Source organism: Eptatretus burgeri, chromosome 2 (assembly GCF_056783735.1).
Source record: "Eptatretus burgeri isolate ZD-2024b chromosome 2, Ebu_testis_v1, whole genome shotgun sequence".
NCBI lineage: Eukaryota > Metazoa > Chordata > Myxini > Myxiniformes > Myxinidae > Eptatretus > Eptatretus burgeri.
In genome coordinates, this window is record NC_140962.1 from 120,683,778 (window position 1) to 120,698,363 (window position 14,586).

The window sequence follows — 14,586 nt, forward strand, 5'->3', positions numbered from 1 at the left end:
AATGTTTCGTTACGGATGGATGGACGGACAGACAACTCGAAAACACAACGTCTCCGACGACGACTTCATCAGCGGAGGCACAGGAATTGTAAAGAGAATTCCTCTCGGTACTTATCTAAAGGTGCTGTCACACCTTGACGATTTCGCCAGCGTATGCCGACTTATGAAAAATTTGTCTAAAACGCTGGCACACGTCGAATACGTTATGGGTAAGTTTTGTATACGTTAAGAGCACGCTGAAAAACACTGCCATACGTCGTATTACGCTGGCTTTCATTGTTGTACTTTGCGGTTGTCCTCAAATTTTAGCATGCTTGAAATTTTACGACGTATGCCAGCGTATGACTCACACGTTCCGCTACGCTGGCCATAAGTTGTAGGCACGTTATGCGATCGTTGACACACGTCGACACACGTTACTTTTAAGTTATTCATAAGTCGAAACACGTCGAGGTAATGATTAGCACACCCGGAACTTATTTATAGCCTATGAGTAACGTGTTGTAGGCACGTTACACGATCATTGACACACGTCGAGGCACGTTATGCGATCGTTGACACACGTCGACACACGTTACTCATAAGTTGAAACACGTCGAGGTAATGCTTAGCATACCCAAAATTTATTTCTAACCCATGAGTAACGTGCTTTGAACCTATGTGTAAGGTACCTCCAATGCATATTGACGTATGTAGACATATTTGATTGACGTCTTCCGGACGACCACAGAACTTACTGAACGTGTTTCTAATTTACAGTTACCGTGTAATGGCGTATTGGCAGCGTTTAAAAAAAAAAAAACAGCAACAATAACTTCCGATATTTCGTCACGTGCCGTTACATCACGTCCGATTGCCTCTTCAGTTTGCTCATGTCTTATTCTTAGTTCCTCTGTGAATATTTTCTGTTTGACGATATTGTCACGTCGACGTCGAAACTTAAAAGCAAATGTCCGAATATATTTAAAAATTCGTGATAGACAAAAAAAAAACAAAACAAAAAAACAACAACAACAACTTCAGATATTTCATCACGTGCCTTCACGGAGACAAGGAGAATTAAAGAAAATGTGCCTTGACGGAGAAAATAAGTTTCGGGTATGCTAAACATTACCTCGACGTGTTTCGACTTATGAGTAACTTAAAAGGAACTTGTGTCGACGTGTGTCAACGATCGCATATCGTGCTGACAACTTATTCCCAGCGTAGCGGAACGTGTGAGCCATACGGCCAGTACGTCGTAAAATTTTCAGCATGCTTGAAATTTCACGACGTACTAATCGTACCACGAAATATGACAGCATACTTCATCGTTTTTCAGCGTGCTCTTAACGTATACACAACTTACCCATAACGTTTTCGACGTGTGCCAGCTTGGTTCGGCAAATTTTTCATAGGTCGGCATATGCTGGCTCAATCGTCAAGGTGTGACTGCGTGGTTGACACTTTCAATTTTCAGGCGGTCGTGATTTAAATCGGTGTGCGGCAGGTTTTTAACAGGCTACGCCACGAGTTCGTCGGTGATACGTGCAGCTCGCTATGCCTAACTTAGACTATCGTTGGGCATTGGTTGTGAACGCCACCAACAGGCTAAGCATTCGTTGGTATAAGTTATCTATAAGACAACGAAACGTTCTGTGCCCATTACTAATATGTTATGCATACGACCAACACATTATGAATCCGACCAAAACTTAAAAAACATCAAAATTTCAGCGTACGCCAACGTTTTACATACATTTTTATACGTTGCCATTGCTGGCTAAATCGTCACTGTGTGACAGCGCCTTAACTACAATTCAAACCTATCTACTCTTTTTGCTGCCACAACCTTTCTCAGGAGAGCATTCCATGCATTAACTCATCTCGAACTGAAATAGCCCTCCGTTATTAATTTTTCTTGCATCCCCAAACCGATGGATGGAATGAGTTGACAATTTGTGGATGTACTCACTAGGTACACAGTGGAAGCTGGTATTCCAAGTCATAAATCATAAAAGTTGGAGAATCAACCTGTTTGTAAGGATGGGTTCTTGGCTAGTTTGTTCAATTTGTAATGAGCATTGATTACTGCATCCATAGGCAGATTTAGAGGGGCCCTGGGGGTCTGGACCTCCCCCCTTTCAGGGGGTGGGGTGACAAAAATCACTACCAAATCCCCAAAATGAAATTTATTTTATTTTGTTTTTTTAATATATGCACATGATTGAGGCTCGTGGAAGTGCTTGAGCAGAAGGGAGTGGACCAAAATGGCAAGGGGGAAACACCAACAGTAAAACAGAAGTGAGAGTGAGATCAAGGGGAGAGGGAGGAAGACACAAGGGGGTGAACAATCTGCACATAATCTGAACTGAAAGGGCACTCGGTAGCATGCATACCTCCTCCAGGTTGAACAGCTTACGTTTTGTATCCCACTTATAGGCCGGATCTGCATCGGGACATGAACCAAAATCTAATTGGCTTGTTTCTGTCACCTAACCAATTCATCCACCAAGTTGTGTCAAAACTCGTCAACAACTTTTTGAAATATGCTATATATCATTTTGGCCCCATCTATCAATTGTCAAGAATCACTTATAAATTATTTTCTCATTCTCGTATCTGGATTCAGATCTTCACCAAAACCTCGTCAAGTCTTCCTTGTCATACCCCCACCCTGTCCACCAAGTTTTGTCCGAATCCGTTCACAACTTTTTGAGATATCCTGCTTCGCAACTTCACAAGGGTGAAAACATAACATCCATCCACCTTCGGTGGTGGAGGTAACAAACCAACTGGCAACTAACAAACAAAAAGAGTTGATGGAGAGGGGGGAAATCGCAATAAAGAGGAAAAAGGGAGTGCTTCGGAATGTGATCATTTAGGGGTAGAGGATATCCCGAGTATGGATGGGGATGAATGGGACTGAGCACCTGTCTTGAAGCCCTGTCGGGATGAATGGGACTGAACAGACTGGGGAAGTTGGTTCCACAGGTGAGAGAATAGAGGAACAAATGAGTGGAGAGAATACAGGAACAAAAACAAGCCAGTGAGCCTAGATTTTTTTTTAGTTTAATAAGAAGAGGATTACTGGCAGACCATATGTGCCCTGCAGAAACCTGGGAAGGACAGAACCAAGAGAGTGTAGAGGGTGCAAGACCAATAATGAGGAGGTAGAATACAGAGAGGCAACCGACCTGTCTGCAATGCAAAAGCAACAGACCTGGACACTCGGCTTTGGCGTGGGAGATCTCAATGATTTTGAGGTCCTTGCATTCCATGACATCAATAATGGCAAGATGTGAGGTAGATCCCATAGGGGAGAGCAGTTCAGTACTCCATTAAGCTCTGAATGAAGCTCTTCTAGGTTCTCAAAACTTCAAGTTGGCCAAGTAAATACCTTGTATTACGAAGGATGCCCAGTTGGCTGCTGGCTTTGGAGGCCATCTTTGAAAAGTGGTTTGCCCATGAAAGATCATGGCTGATTGTGAGACCGAAGAGTTTGAATGACTGAACTTCTTCAAGAGGATTGTTGCAAAAGCACACAGAAGGGTGTGCCCATATGATGCAATCGGAGAGAGATAGCGAGAGTTTGAGATTTGTCAGGATCGAAAGACACATTCCAAGTGTTTGACAAGCTTGTGATTTTTGTCAAGGTCTGAAGAGAAGGAAAGGTTGCAGCCTGCCTATCTGAAGGATGAGGAATTGCACAGCAGAGGGTTGTCATTAAATGGATAAAGAGGATTTTCCAGTCAGAGAGGTCGTTGATGAAGGTCAGGAATAGGACTGGGTCCAGAAAACTCTCTTGGAGCACTCCAGCCTTGACAGGGAGAGGAGATTAAAGGATCTGTTGAGAGCCACATGTTGGCTACAAGAGTGGAGGAAGTCAGTTAGCCATGTGTGTAGTTGCCCTTGGATGGCACAGGCAGACGGGGAGAGCAAGGCAGGATGCCAAGGTGGATCGATAGCTCGGGATATGTCTGGAGAGATGGCTCTGATCTCATGACTGGCATGGAGGGCTTCTATCCATTGTTTGGAGAGTAAGAGTAGCATGTCCAAGGTAGAGTAACCAGGTCTGAATCTGATTGGTTGATCTGAGATGAGGCTGTTGGAGAAAAGGAAGGGTTTCATATAAACTGTGATGGATTCCATGTTCTTGCTGATGACTGGAAGTAAACAAATTGGTTTGCAGTTGAGGGATCCGTTTTTACACCTTTTTATGTGATGCTGTGATGTTAGCTCCTTTCCAAACAGATGGAAGATCACCGAGGACAAATTATAGGGTGAAAAAGGCAAAGAGGATGTGCAAGAGTAGCAGAGCAGGCTTTTAGGATACCTAAGTTGATGCCGTTCGGTCCAGTTGCCGAATCAGAGTTGAGGGTTGACAGAAACTACTTCACCTTCTCAGGTGCAAAAGACACAGAGTCCTGGAGCAATTGTGTGCAACTGGATAGTGTGGGTACTAAGAATGAGGGGTTGGCAAGAAAAGATTTGAAAGCGAACACAGAATTGAGGCATTCAGCCTTCTCATGACCAGAGTCAGCTGTGGAGCCATTTGAAGAGAGGGACGGGATGGAGGGGGAGCATACACTGGAGACAGACTTAGCAAGGCGCCACCTGTAATGTCGTGAATCGTGAGGGTTGTCGTAACTCTGTTTATTGCGTCCCCGGATGCACACTACTACGAACCTCTAGCGGGCGCGAACAGCTATATGCGTTGCAGACCCGTGACTATTATCACAACTCCTCCACGCCCCCTCAACGCTCTATGCCAATACACCACACCACCAAGTTTTAGAGGAGGGAGACAAGTTTGAAAGTTCAGCCTTGTGATTGGTCAGATGTTGTTTTCTGGTTCTTCTGAGAGTAGACACACTTTTTCTGGACTTTGTGGAATGATCTGAGGTTGCCTTTGGTCAGATTCGCCTTCCCGGAAGAGAAGGCTAGATGTTTAAAGGCAGCTGCCTCACCACAATATTCTGTGTGCCAGGGGTGAGAGGATAGGTATGATAACTGCATAAATCATATGAATATGTCATTGAAAGCAAGCAAGGGTGGTAGGATTTCCAGGCAGTATTAATATCAGGAAAGATAGAAATGAAGGACTCGTCTTGAGATGAGAGGGCAGCTTACAGTCCCTGCCAGTCAGCTTGGGTGAACTGCCATATTATACGGCGCTCTCTGACTATACCAGAGAGATGTTGACTCTCACAAGCACATGATCAGATGAACTTATTGGGGGCAGAAGATGAACAGGAGACTCATGGATCACATTTGTAGGAAAATTTGTCATTACCAAGTCCTAAAGGGAGGAGTGTGCCATTGGGGGAAATCAAGGTTGGAAAGTTCACTAGTTGGGTGAGTCCCATATTTGCATATCACACTTGATGTTTTGCCGTACCACTTACAGGCAAGCACTCTACACAATAAAAACATCATTCAGAAAAATTGGTGAGTAACTGTCCTTTTAAGTTGACAAAGCGACAGGTTCCAACTCGATCATGTCAAAATGTACAATAAAAAGGCAAATACAATTTATTTTACAATGGAAACAATTTTTTTTTTTACTCTCCTAACATGTAGCCAATGTGGTCAGTGGATACTCAGAGTGCACTTGAGAGCATCGAGAATCCCAAAGCTTCTGGAGTCCTGAATCGGGGAAGCCACAAAGCATGTAATACAAGCAAACCCCATACCACATGCTTTGTGGCTTCACGCTCGCAGCATCTGGAATATTTTGTACCCATTCACTTGATTTCTGGACCCCCCTTTTCAAAAAAACCTGGATCCACCCCTGTACAAATCTCATCATTCCCCATTCAATGCAGGAGTGCTATAACCAGCGAACCACCAAGCAGTAAACAGAGCTTGGATACTACTACACATTGGCCTATTCTTTTTGATTGATGCTCTGCAATGTAATTATAAATGGGTCAGTCCTCTGCTCCATGCCCCAATCTGAATGACACCAGTGGCAATCCAACCCAGAGAAGTCATTAAAATGGCAAGTACGCTTCCAAATTGAGCTATCCTCTCACCAAAAATCTTCACTATTGGTTGAAAAACATAAATGTGTTATGTGATGCCTATTTGCAATAACATTAAGGCTGACATGGCTTACCTGGTGTGTCATTCTTCATCAAGGCAGCAAGATGCAATGATGAGTTGCTCAGTTTGACAGAACCAGAGCCAGCCCTCTTGCAAGGAGACAGACAAGCTGGTGAGTGATTCCCACCCCCCCCCCACCCCACTTTGTAAAAAGTGCTTTGTCCAAGTTCTCTTTAGTTACTGATTAGAGTAGTAAAGGACACTTGAGAATAATGCATTAATTTTTTTCCATATATTTTATTGAAGATATGATGAAAATATGAATTTCTGTGTTTTTACCTCCACCACCAAAGGTGGCTGAAGGTTATTTTTCACCCCTGTTTCTCTATTTGTCTGTCTGTATTTGTTTGTGAGCATGGTGTTTCAAAAAGTTGTGAACTGATTCGGACGAATTTTGGTGGAGAGGTTGGGTGTGTGATTAGGACGATTTGATGAGATTTTGGTGAAGATCCGGATATGGATCCAATAATTTTGTAAGCGATTCTTCATGATTGAGTGATGGCTCTAAAAATGATATATAGCATGATATCTGAAAAAGTTATGGACGGATTCGGGCAAAACTTGGTGGATACGTTGGGTGTTTGACGGAGACAAAATAATTTGATTTGTGTGAAGATCCGAATCAGGATCCGGATACGAGAATTATTTTAAATTTCTAAAGTAATTCTTCACCATTGAGGATGGGGAAACAAATATATATATATATATATATATATATATATATATATATATATATATATATATATATATATATATATATATATATATATATATATATATCACGATATTAAAAAAAAGTTTTGGATGAGTTATGAAAAAAATTGGTGGATGAGTTGTTTTCGGTTGACACGAACAAGCTGATTCTATTTTAGTTCAGGTCTGGATCCAGATCCGGCCTATCGTGTGATACAAAATGTAAACTGTTCAGCCTGTTCAGCCTGGTATGCACTCGACATCGTACCATTCTAGTCTCATGATTTTTTTTCTGATTGTAATAGTTGATGAGGTAATTATCCCATCAGCCGTACAGCAAAGATCGGGTTGTGTGCGTCCGTGTGTGTGCAGGACATAACTTCTTTTTTTTCACGACATGATGACTCCATTTTTGATTTTTACTTCTTCGGATCCCTTCTTGGTCTTCTATTTCACTATGTTTGTACCATATTCTGATGCGGTGTGGACTGTGATTCCCCGCTGATGGACCTCTGGTCGCTTTACATGTTGCTGCGTTTGAGCCTGGGGAGTAACTGCTGAAATCTATCTGGCCAAGTTCTTCCCGACATCTTTGTTCTTTGTTCCTTTCACATTTCTTTCTAATTTTCTCGCAATGCTCTTCATTCATTCTAATTCTTGCCTTTCTTCTCTTTCATCTATTTTATTCTCTATTCCTCTCTTTTGTTATCTATCTTTCTAAGGAGAAGCGAATTCTTGCAGAAATTTTTTCTGTAAGGCCCACTTGGCTGCATCTTTATGGGTTTGAGGGTTGTGGAGTAGCAGCTGATACCCGAATCCCTTCCAGGTTCCTCCCAATGACTCCATTTTTGCTCTTTACTTCTTTGGGTTCCTTCTTGGTGTTCTGTTTCATTACCATTTGAGCTTTTATCATCAAATTTTCAACAAACTTTATTTGAGAACATGGAGAACCCTAATTATTATTATTTTTTAAAATTTGGTTGTTTCCATTAAGTTTAGTTCAACTACAAAGCGTACCCAGACGGGCTTTGCATTTTCAAATGAAATGTGAGCAAGGTTTGATAGTTATCGTAAAAATAGGAAGTAACGAGCAACTAACCATGGATTTTGAGGTAGTCATTGTGGACAACAGCACGGCTGACTGCCAAGGCAGGAGGACCCATGCACAAGCAAAATTCTGCCTTGGATATTTGGATAGTCAGACGATTGTCCTTTGAGAGGCAAGGTACACAACTTGTGTTATACGTGAACCAGACGAGAACAGACAGATGATGTTGACATATACAGAGGAAGCAGATCAAGTGGAGAAGATGCAAGTTAAGTTGTTTTTCCAGAATCAGATCATATCTCTTTGCATTGCTATCCTAATTTTTGGATAAGGGGGCTTCACATTGCTATCTCTTTTGTGATAAATACACTGGGAGGTCAAGTCAGGTCAGGTATGGTAGCATGCGCCTTAGCAGCGCGTCACTGCATCCACTTTCCGACGGTACTCCAGAGGCCTCTGCCTGACCATCCCCCAGGCAGATGCCTGCCCCATCCCCATTTCCTTGAGATGCTGATCAACCTGCTGCAACTAGGTGGCACGTGGTCAGCTTGTTGGCCTCCTCCACTTACAAGGCTCCTTCGCTGAGAGAATCTGGTGAGCAGGATTAGAGTCAGGAAAATGAGCCACATGTCCACACAGCCACAGCTGATGCTCACGGACTATACAGGTAACAAATCTCATCTGAGTCTCTCTCAGCAACTGCTCGTTGGACACAAAGTCTGACCAGTGAGAGACAAGGATTCTCCGAAGAGACCTGGTACTGAAGGAGTTAAGTCTCCATCTCAGTTCCCTGGTCCAAGTCCAAATCTCATATCCATGCAGCAAGACTGGAAACACCAAGGACCTGAAGACTCAGGCTTTCGTCGTCCTGCACAGGTACCGACAGCGCCACACCCCATGATCTAATGAATCCATGACTCCCCAGGCCCGACCCAGACATCTATTGACCTCTGGCTCACAGCTAGCAGAGGCTTGAATATCACTGTCAAGGTAAGTGAATCTCTCTGTGACCTCAACATCCTCACCTCAAACGAGTACAGACAAGATATCAGCATCCAAGATGTCATTGAAATCCTGCATCTTAGTTTTGACCCAGGAAACCCATAATCCCAGCGGCTCAGACTTCTCATTCAGCACCCCGAGGGTCCCCGAAAGGAGATCCAGTCTCCCCAAATATGAATGCATCATCTGCGAAATCAAGGTCAAATATCTTGACATTCCCAAACGATGCACCGCAGCTTGATTTATCTGACATCCTTCCCAGAATCTAGTCCATACAAGTGCTGAAAAGTGTGGGGGCCAGTACACACCCCTGATGAACTCAATGAACAACTGGAAATAAGTCAGAGATAGAACCATCACATCTCACAACACTCTCACTACCAGAGTACAGCTCAGACATCAGAATGATCAGTTTTGGTGGCACCCCATGAAGATTAAGAATCCTCCAGAGGGCCATCCCAATTCACTGAATCAAACGCTTTGCAGAGATCAACATAGGCTTCGAGCAGCCCCTACCGAAACCCTTGTCTGCGTTCGGTAAGGACACGAAGAGCAAGGATGCGGTCAATGGTTGACCTCTTTGTCAACCCGACCACCCCGTTGGTATAAAGCCTGACTGCTCTTGGCGCTGGTGCTGAAGTCGATGTTGGCAAATCCTATCAAGAATTATCCAAGCACAAACCTTTCCCGGCACTGAAAGTAGCGTTCACCCCTCTAATTGTTTTCAGTTGTGGCGATCACGCTTCCCTTTCTGGGGAGTGATAATAAGGCCCCTCTTCCAGTCAGCTGGGATGATGCCTGTGTTCCAAACAGAGCACAGAACTGCATGCAACAACATGAGTACAGCATTACCACCAGCCTTGAGAAGTTCAGCATGGATGCCACAGATCGCAGTAGCTTTACCCCATTTCAACCGGTTCACCACAGCCTGTGTTTCCACAAACGAAGCTGGTCACAGTTGATTGTAGGGTCAGCAATCGCTATAGTGACACCCCTGACATACAACTTAACAGCTGGTGAGGCAGCCTGGCACAGCCACACAAAGTAACCAGCCCAGTGGGTCTTCACTCTGGACTCCTGTCAATAGCCTCCACTTTTCGCTCGAACTGCAGTACATCGATGGATGGGCTTGGAAGAACGCAATGCCCAGATTCCCCTGTAAGCAGGACAAGAATCACTTGACCACAGATGATGCTCTACCCCTCCCTCGCACATAGGTCTCCTTGTCCATCCTCACCACACGTAAAGTTTTACGCCTTAACTCCCTGCACACCTCAGCTCTGCCATTAAGCCTGGCCCTGCGTCTCTGGTCAATGGTATCCAGTGTCCCTTGAGAGACAAAATTATTCTCCGCTCTTCGGTGAGTTCTCAGACGTCCACTGGCAACATCAAACATAGTAGTCTTGAAGGCACTCCACAACTCTTCAGGATTCCCCAAAGCACCCAGACCCCGCACATCCCCACTCATCCTTTTCGCAAACTCCTCTGCTTCCCTCTCATCCTTGAGCTTGCCAACATCCAGCCGAGGCTGGGATGGTACCATTCTCCCAGATTTAAGCTGCAACTTCAGAGTTGGTACAACAAGCCTGTGGTCATTATTGAGGAACTGAGCATTCTGGTAGACCTTGCAGTTCTTGACCATCCTCCAGTGACCAGCAATGAGCACAATATCCTTTGCCACACCACCAGCGTTGGAACACCAAGTCCAGCGATGAGCCTGTGAGCGCTGAAACCGTGAACCAGCCACACGATCAACCAGACTCTTGCACGGCATATAATGCATCCTTCATGGTGAGATCACTCACCTCAGTCGGAGGATATCCAGGTACCAGGGAAACGACACCCAAGGAGTGATGAATCCTTGGTCTCATAATACGCTCATTGACTCATTGACATAATACGCTCAGTGTTTACCTAAATTATCATGGGAGTCAGCTTTTTAGAAACAGCAATAGCAACTCCTTGGGCATGGTAACCATCAGAGCGATAAGACTAATAGTCACTGTAACCTCCCGCCATGATCTTCCACTATCTGGTCTCTGAACCTCAGTGTTACAATACCGATGTTCAAACGCTGGAGCTCAGATGATAACAAAGACAGGCGATCATCCTCTCTTCGGTATAGGACATTCCAGGCACCTACCCGAAGGGACTGCCTTCGGTTAACCTGAGGAGACTGCTATCTGGTGGATGTCACTTCAGCACCACTCTGCAACACACCAGCGCAATCTGACCCAGGAAGTTTACTGCATACTTTTCCTTCTATCAATGAATGGGGGTCCCAAAGGCTTTGCCCCAATCCTGTCATATGGTGAGATGTCTTGCGTAGGGCAGCTGCACACGAGGTACTACCACGGAATGGGTTTTCAGTTTTTTTTGCATTTATGTGTTTTGCCGAATGAAGTGTTTTTTTTTTTTGCAGTGGCTGGAGTGCAAATCCTGTCACCAACCTCCTGAAAAAATGTAACCCAACTTCAGGAGGACGTCCGCAGACTCAGTTGGGCACTAGATGTTGATGGCCGTTGGCTCACAAGGACCTCCTCCACCCATTGACAGGTTTTGTTTTTAATCCTGCTGGATGTCCATATCATACACCCTCCTCACCAGGAAACCTGGTGGGCAAGACTGTTTAGTCGCCGACAACCCGACCATGAAACAGGTTACTACAGGTTTACATGGTACCTGAAGCAATTCACATATCTAATCCAGCCTGACCTTACATAGGGTGAGGGAGTCAGATGAAAGTCCATGAAGTGATTCTACTTTCACAGCGAAGGTGCTCTTGGAGGCTTGGCACCACCCTCGTTGGACCTCGAAAGATATCTGGAACATCCTTTGTTGGAATTTGCTGTTTTTATCAAGGCTTGTGAGCTTCTGTCAGGCAATTCATCATGCCATCGTGATTCCCAACAGCAACATGGATGTGGTCTGTGCCAGATGCTGATGGCATCGATCTAAAGGTTTACACAGAGACTAAACAAAGAATAGTTTTTCACATAATTGTTCTGCATTGACTTTTAATCTCGTTTAATTTCATTGTCCTTCATTTTAGGTTTTTAGTTGCGAGATTATTGTGGTGTCTGTGTGTGTGTTTGTCTACGTCTATATATTTTCAATAAATTTTTTTTTCTGTGCAACCGCTTGCCAAATCGATGTAAAACTTTAAATATATGAGGGACTCCCCATGGAGAATATTTTATTGATGACTCTGACGTCCTCGGTCGCATGGTATGGCAGCCATATTGGATTAAAGAACAAAAATTGGACATCTCCGAAACCGCTCAATTAAATTTTTTTAACTTAACATATGTCATCAACTCCTCACGGAGTATATGAATAGGGTGATAACAATGACGTCATCGGTGAAGTGGTATTTCAGCCATAATTGGTTGAATCGAAACCCTTATCCAAAAAATCTGAAACTTCATATATCTGATCTACGACCCGATGTGAGTTAAGATTTAAATTATGACATCATCGGTCATGGTGTCTGGTGACCGTATTGAATTGAAAATAAAAACAAAGAAAATCTTCTCCAAAACCGCTTAACAGATCGATGCGAAACTTCATACATATGATCGACTTGCCTTGGGGAATATTGTTTGAAAAATGTTTCATATTCACCTTCATTGACACAATTTAGCCTTAATGTGCACAAAAGTGATTGTTAAATATCCTGATAATCAATCTATAATCATTAAAGTTATGGATAATGGCAATGTATGTGACATCATAGGGTGCATGGATTATACGAGTATATGGTATATGGACCATAATAGCAGTGGACTTGAATAGAACGTGTTCAGTTAACGATGGTATTTTTGTTCAGAATGAGCACGCAAGGTGAGACTATGCGCTCTACCAAGTGCCGTTCTCTTTTTCTCTTTAGCATCTTCTTTTTTCTTTTCTTTACATGAGCAACACTCATGGAAGAGCAAGGTATAACTATCAGTGGGACACAATTAAAGGGTATGATTGAACAGCAAAAGAGGAGATGGAGGACTGGAGGAAACATTGAAGCTAGCAAATAAGATGGTTGGGTTAGGAAAGGTTAATGGGGGTGATAAAGGTCATGGGTCAGAATTGGGGATGGAATGAGATGGTGATGCACTGTTTGCTTGAAATCCTGAAGGGAAGAGTGAGATATAACAGTCACTGGAAAGTTGTTCTTTCGACAGGAGAGGTGAGGAATAAAAGAGTTGAGGTGTACAATCGCCGTGGATTTTGGAAGTTTAATCAGGGGGTGGTGGTGGAGGAGGAGGAGGAGGTGGAGGAAGAGGTGGTGGAGTTGTTACTACTAGAAGAATGTGTGCATACTTGTGTTTATAGAAAGGATCGGAGGACTGAGTGCGCAGAGAGCAATTTTTGAGACTAGACAGTGGAAAACGGACCACTGACCTGCCTATAGAGTGAGGGCAACAGACATTGTGCTTTGGCCTCATCTTGGGTATCTTGTAGTATTGATTTGTCTTCTTTACAATTCCTTTCGTTATAAATTAATTACAACTTCCTGCACTGCAGTGACCAGCAATGGCAATGAATTGTGGGGGACCAGCAATGGCAGGAATATTGTTGGGGACCCGTGGATATGCCTGCACTGCTTTAAAGTTAGGGTTGCAACTGTCTCCTGTCACAGTCTGCATGTCCATGTGTGTGTGAGAAGTTTATACAGCAACTCCACTATGAGCCTTAGATCATGAAAAAAAAAAAAAAGATTTATCAAGTTTATAATCAGGTGTTCGACATAAAATCTGAAGTTGTTCACAAACTGTGACTACTGACTGGCAGTGGCAGATTAATGCAGGGCCTGTGGCCAGGGGCCCAAAGTTCAACGTGCAGAGGTGGTATGAGGGCCATGCAACCCATGCAATCACATGGGGCCCCCAAACAACTGATTGTGGTTCACGATCTTTCAAGACACCACCTCCTCCCCCCACCTCCGCAGGGGAGTGGGGGTCTCACTTTGCCGACAAAACATATCAACTTGTGAGTGGTGATAAACACAGTGCAAAGGGAATGCTCCATCTCAAGGAAAGAAAGAACTGTCACGTAATTAATTGATTAAAAAAACGTTTTCTCCTGATGTTTAACTCGACAGGACGATGACAAATATAGGTTGTGAGGTTAGTTGAGAAAGCAAGTGTAATAATAACTATGTTTAATGTATGCAAATGCAACAATAATCAGAATAAAATTTGTATAATTCCTCATGTTAATACTTATTGATATTGTTTAGCAAGTCCACAGTACAATTTATTGTACAATCACAAAACACCCCTCATATATCTATAATTCCAGCAATCTCTGTGTCCGTCTGTCTGTATGTCTGTCCGTCCGTCCGTCCGTTTGTCTGCAAACGCCGTTTCTCGACAACCGCCAGTCCGATCTGATTGAAACTTGCCAGGAATATTGCCGGGGACGCGCAGATGTGCCTTTTCAAGGTTTGATATTAATCAGACGAGCGGTTCCCAAGTTACGGCCATTTATCTGTCGAACAAATATCTGCGAGAGAGGGGGGGATGAGAGTGGGGCGAGAGAGAGGGGCGAGAGAGGAGGGGGGAGAGAGGAAGGGCGAGACTAGGGGGAGAGAGGAAGGGGGAGAGAGGGGGGCAAGAGAGGGGGCATCACAATTCAATAGAGGGGGAGAGAGGAGGGGCGAGACTAGGGGAGAGAGAGGGTGGCAAGAGAGGAGAGGGGGCGAGAGAGGGGAGGGGGTGAGAGAGAGAGGGGCGTCACAATTCAAGAAAGGAGGGGGC

The 14,586-nt window shown here is 44.0% G+C and overlaps 1 protein-coding gene across 10 annotated transcripts in view; it reads left to right on the forward strand.

Moving 5' to 3' along the window:
- CPLANE1 (ciliogenesis and planar polarity effector complex subunit 1) overlaps nucleotides 1-14,586 on the forward strand; it is a 286,624-nt gene that overhangs the window by 111,154 nt on the left and 160,884 nt on the right. For all 10 annotated transcript variants that reach the window (XR_015055411.1, XM_085871012.1, XM_085871011.1 and 7 more), the window contains one exon: nucleotides 6,124-6,199. Coding sequence is in view for 9 of the 10 variants with exons in the window: in XM_085871012.1 (XP_085727138.1) it covers nucleotides 6,124-6,199 (76 nt within the window). In the remaining variant the exon portion in view is untranslated. The remainder of the gene's footprint in view (nucleotides 1-6,123; nucleotides 6,200-14,586) is intronic.